General features: G+C 38.8%; 1 protein-coding gene across 2 annotated transcripts in view; it reads left to right on the forward strand.

Moving 5' to 3' along the window:
* Positions 1 to 26,727, forward strand: part of hhat (hedgehog acyltransferase) — a 193,883-nt gene that overhangs the window by 61,262 nt on the left and 105,894 nt on the right. The window contains exon 12 of one of the 2 annotated variants that reach the window (XR_009815778.2): positions 10,076 to 10,290. Coding sequence is in view for 1 of the 2 variants with exons in the window: in XM_061965759.2 (XP_061821743.2) it covers positions 10,076 to 10,161 (86 nt within the window). In the remaining variant the exon portion in view is untranslated. Of the gene's footprint in view, positions 1 to 10,075; positions 14,136 to 26,727 lie in introns of those variants that run through there. The other variant, XM_061965759.2, reaches the window with a different exon arrangement.

Genomic DNA, 26,727 nt, shown 5'->3' on the forward strand with positions numbered 1-26,727 from the left:
CAAAATCGCTATGCTGTTTTTAAAGACGTGCTGCAAATAAACGCGAGTCAAAGATCCTTTATATGACAAAATCGCTATGCTGTTTTTAAAGACGTGCTGCAAATAAATGCGAGTCAAAGATCCTTTATATGACAAAATCGCTATGCTGTTTTTAAAGACGTGCTGCAAATAAACACTAGTCAAAGATCCTTAATATAACAAAATCACTATGCTGTTTTTAAGGAGCTTCTGCAAATAAACAGTCAAAGATCCTTTATATGACAAAATCGCTTTGCTGTTTTTAAGGACCTTCGGCAAATAAACGCTAGTCAAAGATCCTTTATATGACAAAATCGCTATGCTGTTTTTAAAGACGTGCTGCAATTAAACGCTAGTCAAAGATCCTTTATATGACAAAATCGCTATGCTGTTTTTAAAGACGTGCTGCAAATAAACGCGAGTCAAAGATCCTTTATATGACAAAATCGCTATGCTGTTTTTAAAGACGTGCTGCAAATAAACACTAGTCAAAGATCCTTAATATAACAAAATCACTATGCTGTTTTTAAGGAGCTTCTGCAAAAAAACGTTAGTCAAAGATCCTTTATATGACAAAATCGCTATGCTGTTTTTAAAGACGTGCTGCAAATAAATGCTCGTCAAAGATTCTTTATATGAAAAAAAAAAATCGCTATGCTGTTTTTTAAGGACCTTCTGCAAATAAACGCTAGTCAAAGATCCTTTATATGACAAAATCGCTATGCTGTTTTTAAGGACCTTCGGCAAATAAACGCTAGTCAAAGATCCTTCAATGACAAAATCGCTTTGCTGTTTTTAAGGACCTTCGGCAAATAAACGCTAGTCAAAGATCCTATATATGACAAAATCGCTATGCGGTTTTTAAAGACGTGCTACAAATAAACGCGAGTCAAAGATCCTTTATATGACAAAATAGCTATGATGTTTTTAAGGGCCTTCTGCAAATAAACGCTAGTCAAAGATCCTTTATATGACAAAATCGCTATGCTGTTTTTAAAGACGTGCTGCAAATAAATGCTCGTCAAAGATTCTTTATATGACAAAATCGCTTTGCTGTTTTGAAGGACCTTCGGCAAATAAACGCTAGTCAAAGATCCTTTATATGACAAAATTGCTATGCTGTTTTTAAAGACGTGCTGCAAATAACCGCGAGTCAAAGATCCTTTATATGATAAAATCGCTATGCTGTTTTTAAAGACGTGCTGCAAATAAATGCTTGTCAAAGATTCTTTATATGAAAAGAAATCGCCATGTTGTTTTTTAAGGACCTTCTGCAAATAAACGCTTGTCAAAGATCCTTTATATGACAAAATCGCTATGCTGTTTTTAAGTACCTTCTGCAAATAAACGCTAGTCAAAGATCCTTTATATGACAAAATCGCTTTGCTGTTTTTAAGGACCTTCGGCAAATAAACGCTAGTCAAAGATCCTTCATATGACAAAATCGCTATGCTGTTTTTAAAGACGTGCTGCAAATAAACGCGAGTCAAAGATCCTTTATATGACAAAATCGCTATGCTGTTTTTAAAGACGTGCTGCAAATAAATGCGAGTCAAAGATCCTTTATATGACAAAATCGCTATGCTGTTTTTAAAGACGTGCTGCAAATAAACACTAGTCAAAGATCCTTAATATAACAAAATCACTATGCTGTTTTTAAGGAGCTTCTGCAAATAAACATTAGTCAAAGATCCTTTATATGACAAAATCGCTATGCTGTTTTTAAAGACGTGCTGCAAATAAATGCTCGTCAAAGATTCTTTATATGAAAAAAAAAATCGCTATGCTGTTTTTTAAGGACCTTCTGCAAATAAACGCTAGTCAAAGATCCTTTATATGACAAAATCGCTATGCTGTTTTTAAGGACCTTCGGCAAATAAACGCTAGTCAAAGATCCTTTATATGACAAAATCGCTTTGCTGTTTTTAAGAACCTTAGGCAAATAAACGCTAGTCAAAGATCCTTTATATTACAAAATCGCTATGCTTTTTTTAAAGACGTGCTACAAATAAACGCGAGTCAAAGATCCTTTATATGACAAAATCGCTATGCTGTTTTTAAAGACGTGCTGCAAATAAACGCGAGTCAAAGATCCTTTATATGACAAAATCGCTATGCTGTTTTTAAAGACGTGCTGCAAATAAACACTAGTCAAAGATCCTTAATATGACAAAATCACTATGCTGTTTTTAAGGAGCTTCTGCAAATAAACGCTAGTCAAAGATCCTTTATATGACAAAATCGCTTTGCTGTTTTTAAGGACCGTCGGCAAATAAACGCTAGTCAAAGATCCTTTATATGACAAAATCGCTTTGCTGTTTTTAAGGACCTTCGGCAAATAAACGCTAGTCAAAGATCCTTTATATGACAATATCGCTATGCTGTTTTTAAGGACCTTCGGCAAATAAACGCTAGTCAAAGATCCTTTATATGACAAAATCGCTATGCTGTTTTTAAGTACCTTCTGCAAATAAACGCTAGTCAAAGATCCTTTATATGACAAAATCGCTTTGCTGTTTTTAAGGACCTTCGGCAAATAAACGCTAGTCAAAGATCCTTTATATGACAAAATCGCTATGCTGTTTTTAAAGACGTGCTGCAAATAAACGCGAGTCAAAGATCCTTTATATGACAAAATCGCTATGCTGTTTTTAAAGACGTGCTGCAAATAAACACTAGTCAAAGATCCTTAATATAACAAAATCACTATGCTGTTTTTAAGGAGCTTCTGCAAAAAAACGTTAGTCAAAGATCCTTTATATGACAAAATCGCTATGCTGTTTTTAAAGACGTGCTGCAAATAAATGCTCGTCAAAGATTCTTTATATGAAAAAAAAAATCGCTATGCTGTTTTTTAAGGACCTTCTGCAAATAAACGCTAGTCAAAGATCCTTTATATGACAAAATCGCTATGCTGTTTTTAAGGACCTTCGGCAAATAAACGCTAGTCAAAGATCCTTCAATGACAAAATCGCTTTGCTGTTTTTAAGGACCTTCGGCAAATAAACGCTAGTCAAAGATCCTATATATGACAAAATCGCTATGCAGTTTTTAAAGACGTGCTACAAATAAACGCGAGTCAAAGATCCTTTATATGACAAAATAGCTATGATGTTTTTAAGGGCCTTCTGCAAATAAACGCTAGTCAAAGATCCTTTACATGACAAAATCGCTATGCTGTTTTTAAAGACGTGCTGCAAATAAATGCTCGTCAAAGATTCTTTATATGAAAAAAAAAATCGCTATGCTGTTTTTTAAGGACCTTCTGCAAATAAACGCTAGTCAAAGATCCTTTATATGACAAAATCGCTATGCTGTTTTTAAGGACCTTCTGAAAATAAACGCTAGTCAAAGATCCTTTATACGACAAAATCGCTTTGCTGTTTTTAAGGACCTTCGGCAAATAAACGCTAGTCAAAGATCCTTTATATGAAAAAATCGCTATGCTGTTTTTAAAGACGTGCTACAAATAAACGCGAGTCAAAGATCCTTTATATGACAAAATCGCTATGCTGTTTTTAAAGACGTGCTGCAAATAAACACTAGTAAAAGATCCTTAATATGACAAAATCACTATGCTGTTTTTAAGGAACTTCTGCAAAAATGCTGGTCTAAAATGCTGGTCCAAGATCCTCTACAGAACAGAATCAGGGGATTACTACAAAAAGGCTCACCTCTACACATCAGCATTCTGGTGTTTTTAGGAATCTGCTGTAAAAAAAAATGTAATCGCTCCTCAATTGTGAACTGAACCGCTACTGTGATGTCATTCATGGGCCAGTCGGGTGGAGTGAATTATTCACGCCAACAACTAGAGACAACAGCGGGACCCCGCGAGCCAATCAGGTGTCTATAAAATCCTGATGAGTCTTAACCGATCAATTAGTCGCCGTTGCTGCTGCTGCTGTCAAATGTCCCTTCTTTTTACGGGTGCCAAAAATAGAACAATGAGCAGTTGTTTGCGCGGCGACGTGAGGAGGCGGAGTTTGGGCTGCCTTCATCAGCAGGAGATCAATGCTTTTAAACCAGAAATGGCCACAGTGGAATTCACCTGTCAACCCTCGGCTTATGAGTACAGCGAGCAGTGTTTACAGTCGGCTGAGCAATATCCGCAATACTCTATTAAAGTCACGAGTCCGATATAATATAAAGATGCGGCCATCGATTGTGGCATCAACAACTAAAGACATTACTCACGTTGAACAGTGCTGCAGAACCTGTTGACCATCTGTCTTTCATTTTTACGATGCTTTTTGCAAAATGCCAAATATATATATATATATATATATTAAGGTTGTACGGTATACCGGTATTAGTATAGTACCGCGATACTAATGAATCATATTCGGTACTATACCGCCTCTGAAAAGTACCGGTCCGCCACCCCCCATCATCAACATCACAACAACTTCTTTCTTTTAAAAAAAAAAAGTATATTATGTTTATAAACTCAGGACATATGTCCCTGGACACATGAGGACCAATGTATGATCCTGTAACTACTTGGTATCGGATTGAAACCCAAATTTGTGGTATCATCCAAAACTAATGTAAAGTATCCAAACAAGAGAAAAATAAGTGATTATTACATTTTAACAGAAGTGTAGATAGAACCTGTTAAAAGAGAAAGTAAGCAGATATTAACAGTACATGAACAAGTAGATTAATAATTCATTTTCTACCACTTGTCCTTAATAATTTTGCTGCAAATAAACACTATTCAAAGATCGCTATGCTGTTTTTAAAGACGTGCAGCAAATAAACGTGAGTCAAAGATCCTTTAAATGACAAAATCGCTATGCTGTTTTTAAAGACGTGCTGAAAAAAAAACACTAGTCAAAGAACTCGGTCATCAGTTTTACAGGAGCAATTGCGAAAACTAAACTTCTCAAAGATCTTCCCTATACGAAAAAGTACCGTGCTGCAAATAAACACGAATCAAAGATCCTTTATATGACAAAATCGCTAGTTACTGCATATGTCAGCAGCTAAATTAGGAGCCTTTGCTTACTTACTACTAAAAGACAAGTTGTCTAGTATGTTCACTATTTTATTTAAGGACAAACTTGCAATAAGAAAGACATGTTTAATGTACCTTTGTAAGATTTTTAGTTAAAATGAAGCCAATAATGCAATTTTTTGTGGCCTCCTTTATTTAGAAAAGTATCGAAATAATTTTGGTACTGGTACCAAAATATTGGTATCGGGACAACTAATATATATGATGGACAATTTTATTTTTTAATGAAACGTTTGCACGAACTGCCCTAAATTGGGCATGAACGAACAATTGTGAGATATCTGGCGGTATACGCAGTGATTGTCTACAACCATGAACCCTCTGGTGAATCTCCTGTCTAGACATGCAAGCTGCTATGAAAGAGTTAAAAATCAAGCAATCAAAGCTGCAATTACTGAGCAGCAACAATCAGCTGAAGGGAAATTGGATATTTCTTTTTCTCCGGCCTAATGTGGCAGCTGTTGGTGTGGAACTACTGGGCATCATGCAATGCCTCTCATTTTAAGGTCAATGTGGAGCAAAACAGTGTTAAAATTGTATAATGGCCAGCTGCATTTACCTAACTGCAGAGAGTACCGCATCTATTTTGTTTTCTATTATATTGCACCCCCGCCCCCACCCACACACACACACACACACACACCCAAAACCGCAACACCCTGCCCCAAAAACACCGTTTGAAGACAAAAACCAACAACAATAGAAAACTATCATCCATTTGAAAAATAATTTTGTTCAAGAATGCAACCCTTTGAAACACTTGTGATTTAGGGCTATATAAGTAAACTTTGATTGTTGATTGATTGATTGATTGATCTCCTTTGTGACGGGCGAGTGTCGCAGAGGCCAGTCCACTTCAAGAAAAGTGCTGGTGATCTGGGAGATGGCCTGTGCTTTTGGCTCAGTAGTCAGCACGCTCGCACACACCGGCGACCTGGGTTAGCGCCCCACTCGCAGCAATAGGGCTGGGAAAGAGAGTACACAATCGCTACATGAAGCGATAACTGACAGCCTTGAACACCAGTCATTGCATTCTGGTGTCAAAATTGGAGGCCCCTGATTGGTTGGGGCCCCCCTGGGCTTCAGCCCGAGTAAGCCCATGCATTAAGGTGGCCCTGCTGCTCCCTAATAATTTTAGTGTTAATCTTTTTATTACATGTTTCACCTGCATGCATAACCTTTATTGTATCTATATTTATTTATATTTACATATATAATGTTTGTATTGCTATATATTATTATAGTTTTATTATGTATTTGTTACTATTTATATATTTTTTTATAATACATTTTGCAATTTTTGTATGTATATTTATATGTATATATGTATTTATATTGTATCAAGCCGCTGCTATATTAAGGTGATATTTTAAAAATATAATTGAAAATATAATTAAATATATAATAATTTTAAAGTATATAATTTAAATATGTAATCTAATATATGTAAAAATATTTTTCCCCCAAGAATAAAAATAGTACATACCGATACTTAAAAATAATACAATTTCAGCTTGAATTTAAGATGAAAAAAAAAAGACGTCATACACAGTATTCGGGGGGCGTATTATAAGTAATACGCCATAAATACGCCATCCATCCATCCATTTTCTACCGCTTATTCCCTTTGGGGTCGCGGGGGGTGCTGGAGCCTATCTCAGCTACAATCGGGCGGAAGGCGGGGTACACCCTGGACAAGTCGCCACCTCATCGCAGGGCCAACACAGATAGACGGACAACATTCACACTCACATTCACACACTAGGGCCAATTTTAGTGTTGCCAATCAACTTATCCCCAGGTGCATGTCTTTGGAAGTGGGAGGAAGCCGGAGTACCCGGAGGGAACCCACGCAGTCACGGGGAGAACATGCAAACTCCACACAGAAAGATCCCGAGCCCGGGATTGAACCCAAGACTACTCAGGACCTTCGTATTGTGAGGCAGACGCACTAACCCCATATTTTTTATAATTAATTTTGCAATTTTTGTATGGATATATATTATATGTATATATGTATTTATATTGTATCAAGCCGCTGCTATATTAAGGTGATATTTAAAAAATATAATTAAATATATAATAATTTTAAAGTATATAATTTAAATATGTAATCTAATATATATAAAAATATTTTTCCCCCACGAATAAAAATAGTACATACTGATACTTAAAAATAATAACATTTCAGCTTGAATTTAAGATGAAAAAAGACGTCATATACAGCATTCGGGGGGCGTATTATAAGTAATACGCCATAAAAATATGAACAGATTATTAACACAGTTACTTTAAAAAATTGTTTTTATTGAGACAAAGATCATTTATGTATATAATATTTGTTTACTTACTATGGTATATTATTAGTTTATTATTTATTTGTTCGCTGTTGTGTTAAATTGCTATGGTATGAAAAGGGGACGGATTAGATAAGCTCTGCTTCTTCCTACTCCTTTTCGGACGTACTGTAATAAAACAACTGGAAATATGTGATGAATTACATTGTATCGTATGCATGTTCGAAATAAACTGAAACTGAAATGAAATTATGACTAAACTTAACTGCAGGGAGTATCACGTCTATCAGAGATAGGGTGATTTCGAGGAAGGCAGGCAATTGCCTTTATACTATTTAATGCAAAATGTATATTTAATATTTTTTTCACATAATTTACATACAGGTATAGAACAATAAAAACTAAACAATCTAGAATTATTTAAAAATGAATCTTATAATTAGGGATGTCCGATAATGGCTTTTTGCCGATATCCCGATATTGTCCAACTCTTTAATTACTGATACCGATATCAACCGATACCGATATCAACAGATATATGCAGTCATGGAATTAACACATTATTATGCCTAATTTGGACAACAAGGTATGGTGAAGATAAGGTACTTTTTAAAAAAATTAATAAAATGGGATAAATAAATTAAAAATATTTTCTTGAATAAAAAAAGAAATCTGCCTCACAATACGAAGGTCCTGAGTAGTCTTGGGTTCAATCCCGGGCTCGGGATCTTTCTGTGTGGAGTTTGCATGTTCTCCCCGTGACTGCGTGGGTTCCCTCCGGGTACTGGATTCCTCCCACTTCCAAAGACATGCACCTGGGGATAAGTTGATTGGCAACACTAAATTGGCCCTAGTGTGTGAATGTGAGTGTTGTATGTTGTCTGTCTATCTGTCTTGGCCCTGCGATGAGGTGGCGACTTGTCCAGGGTGTACCCCGCCTTCCGCCTGATTGTAGCTGAGATTGGCTCCAGCGCCCCCCGCGACCCCAAAGGGAATAAGCGGTAGAAAATGGATGGGATGGAAAAAAAGAAAGTAAAACAATATAAAAACAGTTACATTAATGAAAATTAGTAAAATTAACTGTTGAAGGTTAGTACTATTAGTGGACCAGCAGCACGCACAATCATGTGTGCTTACGGACTGTATCCCTTGCAGACTGTATTGATATATATTGATATATAATGCAGGAACCAGAATATTAATAACAGAAAGAAACAACCCTTTTGTGTGAATGAGTGTAAATGGGGGAGGGAGGTTTTTTTTGGGTTGGTGCACTAATTGTAAGTGTATCTTGTGTTTTTTATGTTGATTTAATAAAAAATAAATAAAAATAAACAGATACTGATAATTTCCGATTTTACATTTTAACGCATTTATCGGCCGATAATATCGGCAGGCCGATAACAAAAAAAAACCATCCATCCCATCCATCCATTTTCTACCGCTTATTCCCTTTAGGGGTCGCGGGGGGCGCTGGAGCCTATCTCAGCTACAATCGGGCGGAAGGCGGGGTACACCCTGGACAAGTCGCCACCTCATCGCAGTGAGGTTATTAAAATTATAAATATATAATTAACTGTTGAAGGTTAGTACTATTAGTGGACCAGCAGCACGCACAATCATGTGTGCTTACGGACTGTATCCCTTGCAGACTGTATTGATATATATTGATATATAATGCAGGAACCAGAATATTAATAACAGAAAGAAACAACCCTTTTGTGTGAATGAGTGTAAATGGGGGAGGGAGTTTTTTTTTGGGTTGGTGCACTAATTGTAAGTGTATCTTGTGTTTTTTATGTTGATTTAATAAAAAATAAATAAAAATAAACCGATACTGATAATTTCCGATTTTACATTTTAACGCATTTATCGGCCGATAATATCGGCAGGCCGATAACAAAAAAAACGATACTGATAATTTCCGATTTTACATTTTAACGCATTTATCGGCCGATAATATCGGCCTGCCATCCCTAGTTATAATACAATAAAATATAAGAAATTGAAATGTAGCTGACATTGTATATTGTATCAGAGATGACACATTTAAGAAATAATTACATTTACAATAATACATCAATGTATTAAAGTAAAGGCATAATATGCCAAATAAAATACTTTTTACAGATGCCATATCTGCTAGGTGGTGTGTGTTATAATGACATTCAGTATAAGAATATCAGCCGTAAGATAATTGCAGACAGGTTTTTTTTGTAAAGAAGGCATCTATTTGAGGTGTGGCATTTAGTGGACCATGCAGGCAACAAATATAGGCTTGGAGTGTTATATAAGAGTGGAGAGCAATATTCGGAGCATTAGAAGGTTGTTTGGAAACTTACACACGTGTGAAGACAGTCAGGGGGTGGCGTGTTAGCACCACGGCGGGGCTTCCTCTGGGGCCACGCAGGGCCCAGCGGCGACTCGTTTGCACGTCCAGAATATTTTCAAGGTGTCAGCAGAGACAGGAACCGCTCGCCCTGGCCCGTCTCAGCTCAGGTGAGCTTTGAAGGAGCTGTGCACAAAGCGTCCATACGAGCGTGCTTGAATGAATGAGGAGGGCAGAATAGGAGATGAGGAAGTATTGAGGGTGCAGGTGCACGCTCCTGGAGGGACGCCAGCTGCTCTTACCGCCTCCTGCCGTGATAAAGAGACGACAAAAACAACTCATTAGTTTTGATATTCAATGCGATGAAGATGACTTTGCAAACACGCTGTACCTCTCTCTCCCTGGTACCAGGCTGGTCCACCGTGGCGCCGCCAATGCTGGCCTTCCTCTACTGCTTCGCCCAGGTCGGGCTGGAGTGGACTTCTCACCCGTCGTGAGTCACCTTGACTTTTGCAAACCGGGAACCCGCAAACTCCTGAATAAAACACCAGCGCGGCCAAAACCACACTCGGAACCTGGCCGGCGGCCACGGAAGCTGCCCACAAAGCTGGCAGCGGACTCAGAGGGTCAGTACTGTTTTTGACTTTCTTTCTTTGTTCAAATCTACACGCTGTAGACCAGGGACTCTTAATCTTTAGGACCTCCGGGTCCAACCTTTCCACTCAAATACTAACACATAATATTAGTCATCTTACTCTTGATTTCAATCATATTCAATAACTATATTTACAGTTTAAAACAGGTGTGTCAAACGTACAAGTATAAAAATTAGCTGCTTTTTTGTTTTTTTTGTTTTTTTTAACTAAAGAAACTCCTGTTCTAAATGTGTCCACTGGATGTCACAATAGCAATTATGCCAAGCAGGATGTACACAGTAAAGGGTGACTGTAACTCCTCCTCCTCGCATACTTGCCAACCCTCCCGATTTTCCCGGGAGACTCCCGAATTTCAGTGCCCCTCCCGGGGCAACCATTCTCCCGAATTTCTCCCGATTTCCACCCGGACAACAATATTGGGGGCGTGCCTTAAAGGCACTGCCTTTAGCGTCCTCTCTTACCTAAAACCTTCACCCCTTAACAGCCGCATGCTGTCCAGGCGTCCGCTTTTCCTCCATATAAACAGCGTGCCGACCCAGTCACATGATAATGTAGCGTTGGACGGGTTTAACAATGCTCTTTACTCGAAGATGTCAAGAAATGCTGACACGTTGTATGATCTTTTAACTGGTTAAATGATAACGTTAATTTCAAGCACACACACACACACACACACACACACACACACACACACACACACACACACACACACACACACACACACACACACACACAAGGGAATGCCTTCATACTTGGTCAACAGCCATACAGGTCACACTGAGGGTGGCCGTTGTCGGAGGCAGATATTTACATATATCCGAATTTTAGTGATACTTATTTTCTTTCATAGTCATATTTGAAAACAGCTCGTGTTTTCCATTTATTTTTTTTCTGTTTCTCTGCAAGTAAACTGTGTGTGTTAACCTTGAATTCTTTGGAATGTGTTTTGACTAGGGAGACGATGTGCATGTGTTTTGACTAGAGAGAGGGGAGAGGAGAGAGGGTTTTGGGGTCGGGGCGATCCGAATGTTCTATGCTGTCTCTGTGAATGTATATCTGCAAAGCTTTGCAAATATATTACAAAATACCTATTCTGTCTCTGGTGGTTTTTCAACTCAGCTTTAAGTGTCGTAAAGAGCTTGGGAGCGACTTGTGACTTGAATTCCCTGGGAGGAACAACTGGTCCAAAACGCAACACCGTATAAACAACTTTAACACTGTTACAAATATGTGCCACGCTGTGAACCCACACCAGACAAGAATGACAAACACATTTCGGGAGAACATCCGCACCGTAACACAACATAAACACAACAGAACAAATACCCAGAACCCCTTGCAGAACTAACTCTTCCGGGACACTACAATAACATCTATGGCTTTTGGAGCTCGGTGCACAACTGCACACACAACAAGAAGGAGACGAAGCAGAAGAATGAAGAAGAGACATGGCGACGACGAGTAAGAAGAAGAAATACGCTTGCAAGTTCCAAAATGATTGGAAAAAAGTATGTCATTTAATCCAGGACAGCTCGAAGGGGAAGGGGTATGCTGCCTGCACCTCAACCCCGCCCTCGCAACCACACCCCCACCACACCCCCCATCTCCCGAATTCGGAGGTCTCAAGGTTGGCAAGTATGCCTCCTCGACCCACATCAACCTGCTATTTTATGTCTTCTGGTTCGAACATATCGTCATTTGGCACCCTGACTTCCCCAAAATGTCTCTGTCAAACACGAGAAAAGTGAACTTAACTCTTTTGAATAGTTTTTACCTCCGTTTCTTACGGTTTGTTGAGTTAGCACTGGATTGATACGTGGACATGACAAAGGAGGTATTTGATACCTTGAAGAGTGTACATGTTGTGTTTTTTGTTCGATCCCAGAAAGACTGTGACTTAAAGTTTAATCCTGGCTTTGTAGATACACTGAGACAAAGTCTAAGCTTGTGGTGTTTTTGAAGCTGCACCAATTTCCTCCAAATTTTCAACAAACTTGAAGTGTTTCGTCCAGAGGATTACCGTATTTTTTGGAGTATAAGTCGCACCGTAGTATAAGTCGCACCTGCTGAAAATGCATAATAAAGAAGGAAAAAAACATATAAGTCGCACTGGAGCCCGGCCAAACTATGAAAAAAACGGCGACTTATAGTCCGAAAAATACGGTACTTGTGATTTGTACGTTTTCAGAATGTGCTTGTTCTATTTTTGGCCAAAGTAAAACAAAGAAAATGACCTGGAGTTGTCTTTATTTTGAAGTTATCATGCCATGATTTTACCCCTGAGTTAAAATGAGTTTGACACCCCTGGTTTAAAATCTTGTCAAATAATATGAAAGCATGTGCTAATCACAAAGAGATTTTTTTATCACATAAACCTTAGGCTTAGGTCAGGCTGATTAGGAAAAAAAACTAACCAAATGTGCCGCATAAGACGGGACTCATAAATAACGACGAAAAATACAATTATGTTGAGCTAAAATAAATAAACTAAATTATTAATGAACATGTTTCTTAATTAAACTGTCAATAAAATTAAAGTGCAAATGAAAATACAGCTTCACCACTTTAGTCATTATTTTTGTGCCTAAGAAACTTCTCTATGACTTTAGCTCCTGGCTGTCAAACGTACGGCCCGTGGGCCGGATCAGGCCCACGAACAGGTTTTATCCGGCCCGCGTGATGAGTTTGCCAAGTATTAAAATGAGCTCCATTTTTATTTTTTTATTGAAAGAAACTGCTGTTCTAAATGTGTCCACTGGATGTCACAATAGCAATTCTGTTAGGACTAACAAGAGGTACAAAGTAAAGCATGGCTGCGGCTCCTCTTCCCTCGACCAAAATGAAACTTAAAACCTGTTGTTTTATGTCTTCTGCTTCGAACACATCGTTATTTGGCACCCTTACTCCCCCATAATGTCTCTGTCAAAAACGAGAAAACGTAACCCTTCAGAATAGTTTTTACCTCCGTTTCTTACGGTTTGTTGAGTTAGCACTGGGTTGATACGTGGACATGATAAAGGCAGTATTTGATACTTAGAAGAGGTCATATGTGTTTTTTGTTCAATCCCAGAAAGACTGTGATTTAAAGTTTAATCCTGGCTTTGTAGATACACTGAGACAAAGTCTAAGCCAGTGGTTCTTAACCTGGGTTCGATCGAACCCTAGGACAGTGGTTCTCAACCTTTTTTCAGTGATGTACCCCCTGTGAACATTTTTTTAATTCAAGTACCCCCTAATCAGAGCAAAGCATTTTTGGTTGAAAAAAATGAGATAAAGAATTAAAACACAGCACTATGCCATCAGTTTCTGATTTATTAAATTGTATAACAGTGCAAAATATTGCTAATTTGTAGTGGTCTTTTTTGAACTATTTGGAAAAAAAGATAAAAATAACTAAAAACTTGTTGAAAAATAAACAAGTGATTCAATTATAAATAAAGATTTCTACACATAGAAGTAATCATCAACTTAAAGTGCCCTCTTTGGGGATTGTAATAGAGATCCATCTGGATTCATGAACTTAACTCTAAACATTTCTTCACAAAAAAAAAGAAATCTTTAACATCAATATTTATGGAACATGTCCATAAAAAACCTAGCTGTCAACACTGAATTATACATTGTTGCATTGTAATGAATGGAATAGCCTACTTGATTTGATGTTCAGTTTATGAACTTACATTCATATTTTGTTGAAGTATTATTCAATAAATATATTTATAAAGGATTTTTGAATTGTTGCTATTTTTAGAATATTTAAAAAAAAATCTCACGTACCCCTTGGCATACCTTCAAGTACCCCCAGGGGTACGCGTACCCCCATTTGAGAACCACTGCCCTAGGCTCAGGGGTTCGGCGGAGGTCAAGACACACCCGACTCATCGTGTAAATAAAAACTTCTCCCTATCGCGTATTACGGATACGGCAACAGCAGAAGTCAGACTGATTTGCAGGTGTGTAATTTGTTGTGAGTTTATGCACTGTGTTGGTTTTGTTGTTTGAACAAGGTGATGTTCATGCACGGTTCATTTTGTGCACCAGTAAAAAAAACATGGTAAGACTTTAGTATGGGGAACATAGTCACCATTAATTAGTTGCTTATTAACATGCAAATTAGTAACATATTGGCTCTTAACTAGTCATTATTAAGTACTTATTAATGCCTTATTCGGCATGGCCTTATTATAACCCTAACCCTCTAACCCTGGCCCTAACCCTCTAACCCTAACCCTAACCAAATAACTCTAAATTAAGTCTTTGTTACTTAGAATATGTTCCCCATACTAAAGTGTTACCAAAAACATATAACTTTGTTTTTTTTTTTCAAATTCAAGACATTTTCACTAAAGAAGGGTTCGGTGAATGCGCATATGAAACTGGTGGGGTTCGGTACCTCCAACAAGGTTAAGAACCACTGGAGCTCGTTGTATTTTTGAAACTGCACCAATTCCCTCAGAATTTTCAAAAAACTTGAAGTGTTTCGTCTAGAGGATTATTTGTGATTTGTACGTTTTCATAATGTGCTTGTTCTATTTTTGGCCAAAGTAAAACAAAGTAAACGACCTGGAGTTGACTTTATTTTTAAGTTATCATGCCAGGATTTTACCGTTACGGCCCACTTGGGAATAGATTTTCCTCCATGCGGCCCCTGAGCTAAAATGAGTTTGACACCACTGCTTTAGGTCCAGACTTCTTCTGTTTACTGCCACAAGTGGTGACAAAGTGTATTACAACTGAGTACCGCTGCGGCCCATACGGACCACAGCTGATACTTTTTTGGCTGTAGATGACTCATGCCAGTGTTTAGTGGAGGCTGCACCAGCAGCACACATCATCTCACTTATAAATAAGTACCTTTAATGCAGAGTAAATGTAATGTTTACACTCACATTAGCGACTCCACATGTGGTGTATACTGGGTGACACTAATATCAGTAGATGCATTAGCCGACACTCTCAGGCGAGCCGCCAGGCTTCTCTTTAATAGATGACATTCATCCTCCGGAATGCACAGACTAATTGCTCTTTTTGCCGCAAAGCAATTTCCCGCCAATTGGCCTCAAAGATCGGTAGCTTCCTAAAAAGTTAAAACAAATAATTGACCTCACAGTTTCAAAGAATGTTGTCTGTCGACCAATAGGAAACGGCTACTTTGGGTTGATTCTGTTTTAAAGGCATCGATCTCACGGAAGCATGTATCACAACTTTACAGATGCCTGAACATCGGCAATTCTTGGCTCCCAGATTTGAACAAAATGTGTAAAAGCTGGGGCTGTCAATGTTACCGTGGTACATACTTGCCTCCCGGATTTTCCGGGAGACTCCCGAAATTCAGCGCCTCTCCCGAAAACCTCCCGGGACAAATTTTCTCCCGAAAATCTCCCGAAATTCAGGCGGACTCAGGTCCTCCACAATATAAAAAAGCGCACCTGCCCAATCACGTTATAACTATAGAATGATGGAGGGCGAGTTCTTGGTTTCTTATGTGGGTTTATTGTTAGGCAGTTTCATTAACGTCCTCCCAGCGTGGCAACAACACACAACAACAGCAGTCACTTTTTTGTATACCGTAAAGCAGTTCGTCTGCCGTAAACAGCAATGTTGTGACACTCTTAAACAGGACAATACTGCCATCTAGTGCATTTGATGAAAGCACTTTTGTGCGTGCCACACATCAATGCATCATCAGAGAGGGTGTTCAGCATGGTTCGAAAAATAGTGACTGAGAATAGAACAAGGATGGACAATTCAACCCTTAACTCAACAATGAGTAGATGAGTGTTATGTTTGTGTATATGTGTAAATAAATGAACACTGAAATTCAAGTATTTATTTTAGATATATATATATATATATATAATAATATATATATATATATATATATATATATATATATATATATATAAATATATATATATATATATATATATATATATATATATATATATATAATTCACTGAACGTCAAGTATTTCTTATATATATATATATATATATATATATATGAAATAATTGACTTGGTGAATTCTAGCTGTAAATATACTCCTCCCCTTTTAGCCACGCCCCCAACCACGCCCCCGTCCCACGCCCACCCCCACCCCCTCCCCCCACCTCCCGAAATCGGAGGTCTCAAGGTTGGCAAGTATTTCCAAAAATGATGCTAATATACGTTGGCTTTGCTATTGACATACCACTGATTAGCACTGGTGATGTCAACACTTCCAAAATTTTAACGAAAACTACAACTAAGATGCACGTTACAATTAAACAGCTGGTGCGTAATAATTACAATACTTACAGTATTAACATTTTGTAGGGCGCAACAGACAGCAACGACTGAACTGACTAACACACCATAAACTATACACTACTGCCATCTAATGTCTTGGACTTGCAACTGTAATTGAGACTGAGGAAGTTCATAATAAAACAGGATATAACAACGTGGCAGCAGTTATAATCAGCTCATTTTTACATGTTGCAAAAAAAAAAGAAATATTTTTTTTTAAAAAGATTAATGTTCATTACCACACCCAAAAGCTACAAAAAATTGGTATAAATTCCTGGCAACTGGGGATCGATACCGTATCGGTTCAAATGTGAACGGTATCCATCCCTGACGTCAGTGATCAGAGCAATATGCACGTCAATGCAAAGATGAGTGAGGAGACTCCAACTGTTGTGCTCGCTGCCAAATTTTGCACAATTATTGCATCTTTTTTGCACAATTATTGCAGGTTTGTTCAAAAGGTTATTTTGAGCAAATAAATCATGTACATTCAGGTAATACGTTGAACAAATGTCAGTGTGGGACATTCTGACAATAAAATTGCATTTGTGTCAAAATATTTGTGTCAAGTTCATTTAAATGATGCAAGCAAGTAGTGATGTGAGTGTGGCACAGTCAATAGCTGTAGCCACACTGCATTGATACTGTGTTGGTGTTTCGTAACAGCACCATCTGCTGAATTAAAATACTCACTATGTTTGACCCGCAAAATTAGTATATATATATATATATATATATATATATATATATATATATATATATATATATATATATATATATATATATATGTGTGTATGTATATATGTATATATATTTTTTACATGCATATATGCACATATATGTGTATGTATATAAATGTATATATGTCTATATATAGATTGTTATATACATATATGCATACATGTATGCATATACAGTATGTATATACAAATCTATATATAGACATATATATGCATATATGTACATATACACATGCACATATGTATATGTATGTATACATATGTGTATATATACACGTTTCTATATAGGTATGTATACATAAATACATACATATACTGATATATGTATAAATACATATGTATCTGTGTGCATATATATATATATATATATATATATATATATATATATATAAAATATATATGTATATATTTAAAAAAAAAAAAATATATATATATATATATATACACACACATTTTTATAATGATGCAATGTGTGGTAAAGTTGAGTGCAACCAAGGTGTATTGAAGTCATAGTACCACTAAATCCTCATGTAAGCAAGTATTTGAGGTGTGCTGTTGCACCAAGCAATGACTGGAGTGTTTCTGACAGGAAGTGGAGATTCTCCAGGCTCCACTTCAGGATGCCACTCGAAAGAACACAATAGAAGTATGAAAGAAAAAAACAAAAAAAAAAAGGGCCGTGTGAGTTTCTCTTAGCTGATTCTGAGTCGTGTCGTCCGTCGCGGTGATGGCGTCCGCAACACCGAGCAGGCTGGTTGAGGGTTTTAATCCTCTTAAATGAGCACCAAACTGAGAGGCTTTATCCGGCGTAAGACGAATTAAACCTGCTGACTTACAGGCTGGAGGTCATGCAAAGACAGTCTGAAATATTCACTAACTCCGGATTCTACGGTTCATGAATGAACATTTTGCAGGGAAAATAGGAAAGTTCATAACACTGCAGCACTCTACCTTTTGCTTTTTCTCTGGCTTTTTCTGCCTTTTATCCCAAAACAAGGAGCATCCTCAAGAAGAATAACAAACTATAAATGCTCCATTGAACACTTCCATTCTGTGTAAGTGTTAATTAAACGCATCGGTATTAGGGCTGGGCGATAAAACCATGACAATACATATCGCGATAGACACGTAATCCATATCAATACAAAATGCGTTCAATATTTATTTTTTTCCTTTGTCGGAAGAGAGCGGAAGTTGCGAAGCAAGGTTGGTTGCAGGAACAAAGGCACTCACTCTTGGCAACGCATGATCTGATGAGTGGGAGTGGCACTATCAACTACCACTTTTGGTTGCGCCATCTTGTTGTCTTGTGGTTGAATTTTTCACCTGGACAGTATGGCAGTTTTTGGGATTTAAAAAAAAAAAGGACCCTAGTCAGACCGAACTACCACACCACCTTAGCCGCGCTCACCCTTTAGAGCAGTGTTTTCCAACCTTTTTTGAGCCAAGGCACTATTTTTTCATTAAAAAAAATACGTAGGCACACCACCAGCAGAAAAGGTTAAAAAATGAAACTCCACCAGGTTGGCGTGCCTTATTTTGAGTTTGTTGTTGTTTTCTGTGTGGAGTGCTTTAGTTCCTGTCTTGCGCTGTTATTTTGGTGACTCTTCCTGTTTTGTTAGTGTTCTCCTGTAGCCTTCCTTTGAGTGCTATTGCCCGTACCTGCTTTGTTTTCGCAATCAAGACTATCCTTTTTTGTGGGGACATCGTTGATTGTCATGTCATGTACGGATGTGCTTTGTGGACGCCGTCTCCGCTCCACACGCTGTAAGTTTTTGCTGTCGTCCAGCATTCTGTTTTTGTTGACTTTGTAGCCAGCTCAGTTTTACTTTTGTTTTCCATAGCCATCCCTATGCTTCAGTGCCTTTTCCTAGCGGGACTTGCCTTTTGTTCATTTTTGGTTTAAGCGTTACACACCTTTTTACCTGCACGCTGTCTCCCGCTGTGCTCTGCATATTGCGATCACGACAAACCATCCTCAACGCGTTCCGACTTCTACAAAGCAATGAACTACCTTTTGCCACCTACTGATATGGAGTATTACATGGTTACCCTGCCAAGCTCTACACAGCACAGGCACTAGACAACGGCACATTATTATGATTATTGATTTGCAAAAAATATTTTTTTGGACCAATTAGGTGAAGTTGCATCATTTCCCACGGCACACCAGACAATATCACAGTGGTTGAAAAACACTGCTTTAGAGCACAGCTTTCTATACGTTTACATTTTGCGCTATTTTGTTGTACTTTATTAAGCACTTCTTACGTATTCCTAATTGTTGCACCTTCATTTGAAGTTATTGCTGAATGTTCAATGTGATTTGACAATTTTGTTGACATTGATTGAGAGTTTTTCCTTTCTGCCTCGATATCTGAGGGGATTCTAACTAAAGGAAGGTTTTAAAATAAAAATATTTGCATTTAATATAGTTTTCTCTTGCTCCTTATTTCGATAGGTAATGAAAAATATCAATAATTATCGATATCGACCAATACAAAACGCTTATATTGTGATACAGTTTTCAGCCATATCACCCAGCCCTAATTGGTATTACTATTATTACTAGAGATGTCCGATAATGGCTTTTTTGCCGATATCCGATATTCCGATATTGTCCAACTCTTAATTACCGATTCCGATATCAACCGATACCGATGTATACAGTCGTGGAATTAACACATTATTATGCCTAATTTTGTTGTGATGCCCCGCTGGATGCATTAAACAATTTAACAAGGTTTTACAAAATAAATCAACTCAAGTTATGGGAAAAAAAATGCCAACATGGCACTGCCATATTTATTATTGAAGTCACAAAGTGCATTATTTTTTTTAACATGCCTCAAAACAGCAGCTTTGAATTTGGGACATGCTCTCCCTGAGAGAGCATGAGGAGGTTGAGGTGGACGGGGTTGGGGTGGGGGAGTTAGTGCTGCAAGGGGTTCTGGGTATTTGTTCTGTTGTGTTTATGTTGTGTTACGGTGCGGATGTTCTCCCGAAATGTGTTTGTCATTCTTGTTTGGTGTGGGTTCACAGTGTGGCGCATATTTGTAACAGTGTTAAAGTTGTTTATACGGCCACCCTCAGTGTGACCTGTATGGCTGTTGACCAAGTATGATTTGCATTCACTTATGTGTGTGAAAAGCCGTAGATATTATGTGGTTGGGCCGGCACGCAAAGGCAGTGCATTTAAGGCACGCCCCCAATATTGTTGTCCGGGTGGAAATCGGGAGAAATTTGGGAGGATGGTTGCCCCGGGAGATTTTCGGGAGGGGCACTGAAATTCGTGAGTCTCCCGGGAAAATCGGGAGGGTTGGCAAGTATGACTGGGAGACGCAACTGCTCTGTACTTCTCCCTACGTCCGTGTACCACTCCGTACAGCGGCGTTTTAAAAAGTCATAAATTTTACTTTTTGAAACAGATACCGATAATTTCCGATATTACATTTTAAAGCATTTATCGGCCGATAATATCAGGAGTCCGATATTATCGGACATCTCTAGTTTTGATACATGACATAGTAATGTTAGCATGCTAATGTTCTACGCTAGCTTTTTAACACATTTTAATGTTTAAACCTAAAAATCATGGCTTTTAATACTTGGCACCATCTTAGAGGTAAGTTCATTTCTCCTATGTTAACATGCTAATGTTTAATGCTAGAATTGTTTCATTAGTACCTAAAAACCATGGCTTTTGATACTTGCCGCCATCTTGTAAGCATGTTAACTGTTCCCATCATAACATTGTAATGTTAGTTGCAAAAGTGCAATATATTTATCTGTACAGTAATCTATTTATTTATATCTGCACCTTGTTGCTCTTTTATCCTGCACTACAACGAGCTAATGCAACATTTCGTTCTTATCTGTACTGTAAAGTTCAAATTTGAATGACAATAAAAGGAAGTTTAAGTCTAAGTCTAGTATACTAACATTTTATGATAGCTTTTTCACACAATGTATTTGTTTAAACCTAAAAAAAAATAAAAAAATTGACCGATACAAAACATCTATCTTGTGCTACAGTTTCCAGCCATATCACCCAGCTCTAATTGGTATTACTATTATTACTACTGTCGGGACTTTTTTACTTCAGTGCCGTGTCCATACAGCCATTGAGTGTGCCACATACTCACTAAGGCAGGGGTGTCAAACTCAAATACAGAGTGGGCCAAAATTTAAAACTGAACAAAGCCGCGGGCCAAGGTTGAACAAATTAACCTTTTAATAGGGACCCAAACAAGTTTTGCATTAAATATTGAACAAGCAAGGCTTACATAACTTTATAGTGAAATGCAAAATCGAGTTTCAAATAATAATAATACTAATTAAAAAATATCAATGGCATATCAAACACAATTTAAATAAAAATTGAATGCCTCTTTTCTATTTGCAGCCTTCTGAGGTAAATATCAACATTAACTTTTTCCACAGGCTAACACATTTGAAAATCAAATAACAATGAATAAACCAACCATTCAGGACTTTAAACTGCTCAGTTTGCAACACACTGATCTAATCTGATGTGCCCAAGTCAGATACCTGCCATCTTTTCTTAGATGCTAGTTCATTAATGTCGGGGCTCGAGCTTTGAGCTGAGGCAACCCTCATTATCGAACGCAGGTAGATGTTCATCAGTCATTATATCTCGTAGTCCACCCGGACCACAGTCTTGGGGGCGTGCCTTAAAGGGACTGCCTTTAACGTCCTCTACGAGCTGTCGTCACGACCGCTCGTCACGATCGCTTTTCATCCATTCTAGCAACGTGGCGGCCCAGTCACAAGAAATGTGCGGCTTCTGTACGCACACACACGTGAATGAGACGCATACTTGATCAACAGCGATACAGGTTACACTGAGGGTGCCAGTATAAACAACTTTAACACTGTTAGAAATATACGCCACACTGTGAACCCACACCAAACAAGAATGACAAACACATTTCGGGAGAACATCCGCACCGTAACACAACATAAACACAACACAACAAATACCCAGAACCCCTTGCAGCACTAACTCTTCCGGGACGCTACAATATACACCCCCCCGCAAAAAAGCCATTATCGGACATCTCTAATTATTTCCAAAAGAAGGAATTTAAAAAAAGAAATGTTACAGCCATTTACACTACTGTGGCCGTATAAACAACTTTAACACTGCTAGAAATATACGCCACACTGTGAACCCACACCAAACAAGAATGACAAACACATTTCGAGAGAATATCCGCACCGTAACACAACAGAACAAATACCCAGAAACCCTTGCAGCACTAACTCTTCCGGGACGCTACAAAATACACCCCCCGCTACCACCAAACAAACCCCCCCCCCCCCCTGTTGTGTTTATGTTTGTATGTGTTACGGTGCAGATGTTCTCCCAAAATGTGTTTGTCATTCTTGTTTGGTGTGGGTTCACAGTGTGGCGCATATTTGTAACAGTGTTAAAGTTGTTTATACGGCCACCCTCAGTGTAACCTGTATTTCTGTTGATCAAGTATGCGTTTGCATTCACTTGTGTGTGCGTGCAGAAGCCGCACATATTATGTGACTGGGCCAGCACTCGTTGGACTGGATGAAAAGCGGAAGTGACGATTTTCGGGAGGTGCACTGAAATTAGGGAGTCTCCTGGGAGGGTTGGCAAGTATGAGAATTAGCGTTGAATGTGGTGTTGCCGCGGCACCGCCGCTGTATATAATCGGCGGGCCAGCTCTAGTGTTAAGTTGATATCGCCTCAAGGGCCAAGTGAAATTACACCAGAGTTTGACACCCATGCACTAAGGCAGTGGTTCTCAAATGGGGGTACGCGTACCCCTGGGGGTACGTGAGATTTTTTTTAAATATTCTAAAAATAGCAACAATTCCAAAATCCTTTATAAATATAAATTAAAACCTATCTTTTTTCCAAATAGTTCAAGAAAGACCACTACAAATGAGCAATATTTTGCACTGTTATACAATTTAATAAATCAGAAACTGATGACATAGTGCTGTATTTTACTTCTTTATCTCTTTCTTTCAACCAAAAATGCTTTGCTCTGATTAGGGGGTACTTGAATTAAAAAAAAATTCACAGGGGGTACATCACTGAAAAAAGGTTGAGAACCATTGCACTAAGGCAGGGGTCGGCAACCTTTACCAGTCAAAGAGCCATTTTGACCAGTTTCACAAATTATAGAAAACAATGGGAGCCGCAAATTTTTTTTGAAATTTTAAATGAAATAACACTGCATACAAAGTATTTTTTTTGCTTTGTGCTATGTATAACCAGGGGTCTCAGACACGCTGACCACACCTTTATGTAGACTTTGAAAGCTGGTGCGGCACGCGGGTTTTATATGACTGGTGCTACCAAACCCCGCCCACCTCAACCAACGCACAGAGAGAGAGAGAGGGGGGGGGGGGGGGGGGGGGCAGGGTTGGGGTGGGGGCGGGGTTTGGTGGTAGCAGGAGTGTATAATGTAGCCCGGAAGAGTCAGGGCTGCATGGGATTCTGGGTATTTGTTCTGTTGTGTTTATGTTGTGTTAAGGTGCAGATGTTCTCCCGAAATGTGTTTGTCATTCTTGTTTGGTTTTGGTTCAAAGTGTGGCGCATTATTAGTAAGAGTGTTAAAGTTGTTTTATATGACCACCGTCAGTGTAACCTGTGTGGCTGTTGACCAAGTATGCCTTGCTGTCAAGTACGTGTGCAAGCAGAAAATGTATATAGTATAACAAGTGTTAGGCTGCCACGCTACAGAATTTGGAGGGCGCCAAATGTTGTACCATCATGGCACGCCCTTATTATAGCCGTAAGGGTGAAAATCGGTTAATATTAAACCCGGGAGTTTTCTGCGAGAGGCACTGAAATCCGTAAGTCTCACGGGAAAATTGGGGGGTTCAGCAAGTAAGCTGCTGAGCCGCATCAAAGTGATCAAAGAGCCGCATGCGGCTCCGGAGCCGCGGGTTGCCGACCCCTGCACTAAGGGGTCATTTAGTCATCATTTCTGACAACTAACTCCAATAAAAAGTTCAAAAGTTGGTCATGTTTTAAAAGGCTTGAATGGCGTGCAGAAGCCCTGCTAACAAACCTTGATGTTAACTGATCGTTTTGCCCCTGCAGTTACGTGCGCCGACTTTCTGGAATAAAGACGGGATCAAAGGAATCCGTCAGCTCTCTGCGTGGGTTTCGAGGTGGAAAGGCCGCGCTTTTGTAAAGTACGCCTGCGAAAAGTGTTCAAAAGTGAGGCCGCGCCGCACGTCAGCTGCTAATTGAGGCGCGGGCCAATTAGCGAGCCGTGTTCTTGTGTTGTGAAAAAGCTTTATTCCTTTGTGCCTAATGAGATTAGCGACACGTTAATCCAGGGCTCACGTTGGAGCTGCCAGATCATCAATTCAAAGAGGCTCATGGCGCGGGCCTGATTAAACATGTACCATATTGACACACTCGCCTTTAAAAGCCCCTTTAGTCCCCAGTCATAAAAGTGGACTTTGCGCCTAATTGTGCGAGCTCGCTGCTTTTCCGAGCTGATGGAGGTGTGTAAGCGCGGATATTTTTAAAGATCTATTTTCCACTTCCCGCCCTCTGATGACGAGCGCTACTTTTATTTTTAGTCAGCTAAATTTTTGATAGCGTTTTTCCCTCTCTTTGCTGCCGCATCCTTCCCAGGCCGCCTCTGCCTCTGATAAAAGAGAAGTCGTGTAAAAAATAAATAAAAGATAAATTATACATATGAATAATGAATAATACAGGACACGCCGCTTCTTTTTTCCATACACGGAAAGAAAAAGGCAGAGTGGACCACATATTTTACCGCCATAAAAAACACTTCTTTGTTTTATAAATCTGAGTAGTGTGGATATTCTGTAGACATGGTTATGCTGCTGATTGATGCAATAGAAATCATGAAGATCTGCAATTATTATTTTAGTAAAACGTTAGTTAGTTCAATTACAAACCCCAAAACCAGTGAAGTTGGCATGCTGGTAATGGTAAATAAAAACAGAATACAATGATTTGCAAATCCTTTTCAACTTATATTCAATTGAATAGACTGCAAAGACAAGATACTTAATGTTCGAACTCGTAAACGTTGTTATTTTTTGCAAATATTAGCTCATTTGGAATTTGATGCCTGCAACATGTTACAAATAAGCTGGCACAAGTGGCAAAAAAGACTGAGAAAGTTGAGGAAAGCTCATCAAACACTTATTTGGAACATCCCACAGGTGAACAGGCTAATTGGGAACAGGTGGGTGCCATGATTGGGTATAAAAGCAGCTTCCATGAAATGCTCCGTCATTCACAAACAAGGATGGGGCGAGGGTTACCACTTTGTGAACAAATGCGTGAGCAAATTTTCCAACAGTTTAAGAACAACATTTCTCAACGAGCTATTGCAAGGAATTTTGGGATTTCACCCTCGTTGGTCCGTAATATCATCAAAATGTTCAGAGAATCTGGAGAAATCACTGCACGTAAGCGGTGATATTACGGACCTTCGATCCCTCAGGCGGTACTGCATCAAAAAGCGACATCAGTGTGTAAAGGATATCACCACATGGGCTCAGGACCACTTCAGAAAACCACTGTCAGTAACTACAGTTCGTCGCTACAAACTCTACTATGCAAAGTGAAAGCCATTTATCAACAACACCCAGAAACGCTGCCGGCTTTGTTGAGCCTGAGCTCATCTAAGATGGACTGATACAAAGTGGAAAAGTGTTCTGTGATCTGACGATTCCACATTTCAAATAGTTTCCGGACAAAAGAGGAAAAGAACCATCCGGACTGTTATAGGCGCAAAGTGGAAAAGCCAGCATCTGTGATGGTATGGGGGTGTATTAGTGCCCAAGACATGGGTAACTTACACATCAGGTGAAGGCATCATTAATGCTGAAAGGTACATACAGGTTTTGGAGCAACATATGTTGCCAACCAAGCAACGTTATCATGGACGCCCCTGCTTATTTCAGCAAGACAATGCCAAGCCACGTGTTACAACAGCGTGGCTTCGTAGTAAAAGAGTGCGGGTACTAGACTGGCCTGCCTGTAGTCCAGACCTGTCTCCCATTGAAAATGTGTGGCGCATTATGAAGCCTAAAATACCACAACGGAGACCCCCGGACTGTTGAACAACTTAAGCTGTACATCAAGCAAGAATGGGAAATAATTCCACCTGAGAAGCTTAAAAAATGTGTCTACTCAGTTCCCAAACGTTTACTGAGTGTTGTTAAAAGGAAAGGCCATGTAACACAGTGGTAAAAATGCCCCTGGGCCAACTTTTTTGCAATGTGTTGCTGCCATTAAATTCCAAGTTAATGATTATTTGCAAAAAAAAATTACGTTGTTCAGTTCGAACATTAAATATCTTGTCTTTGCAGTCTATTC

The sequence above is a fragment of the Nerophis lumbriciformis genome, linkage group LG02 (assembly GCF_033978685.3).
Source record: "Nerophis lumbriciformis linkage group LG02, RoL_Nlum_v2.1, whole genome shotgun sequence".
Classification (NCBI taxonomy): Eukaryota; Metazoa; Chordata; class Actinopteri; order Syngnathiformes; family Syngnathidae; genus Nerophis; species Nerophis lumbriciformis.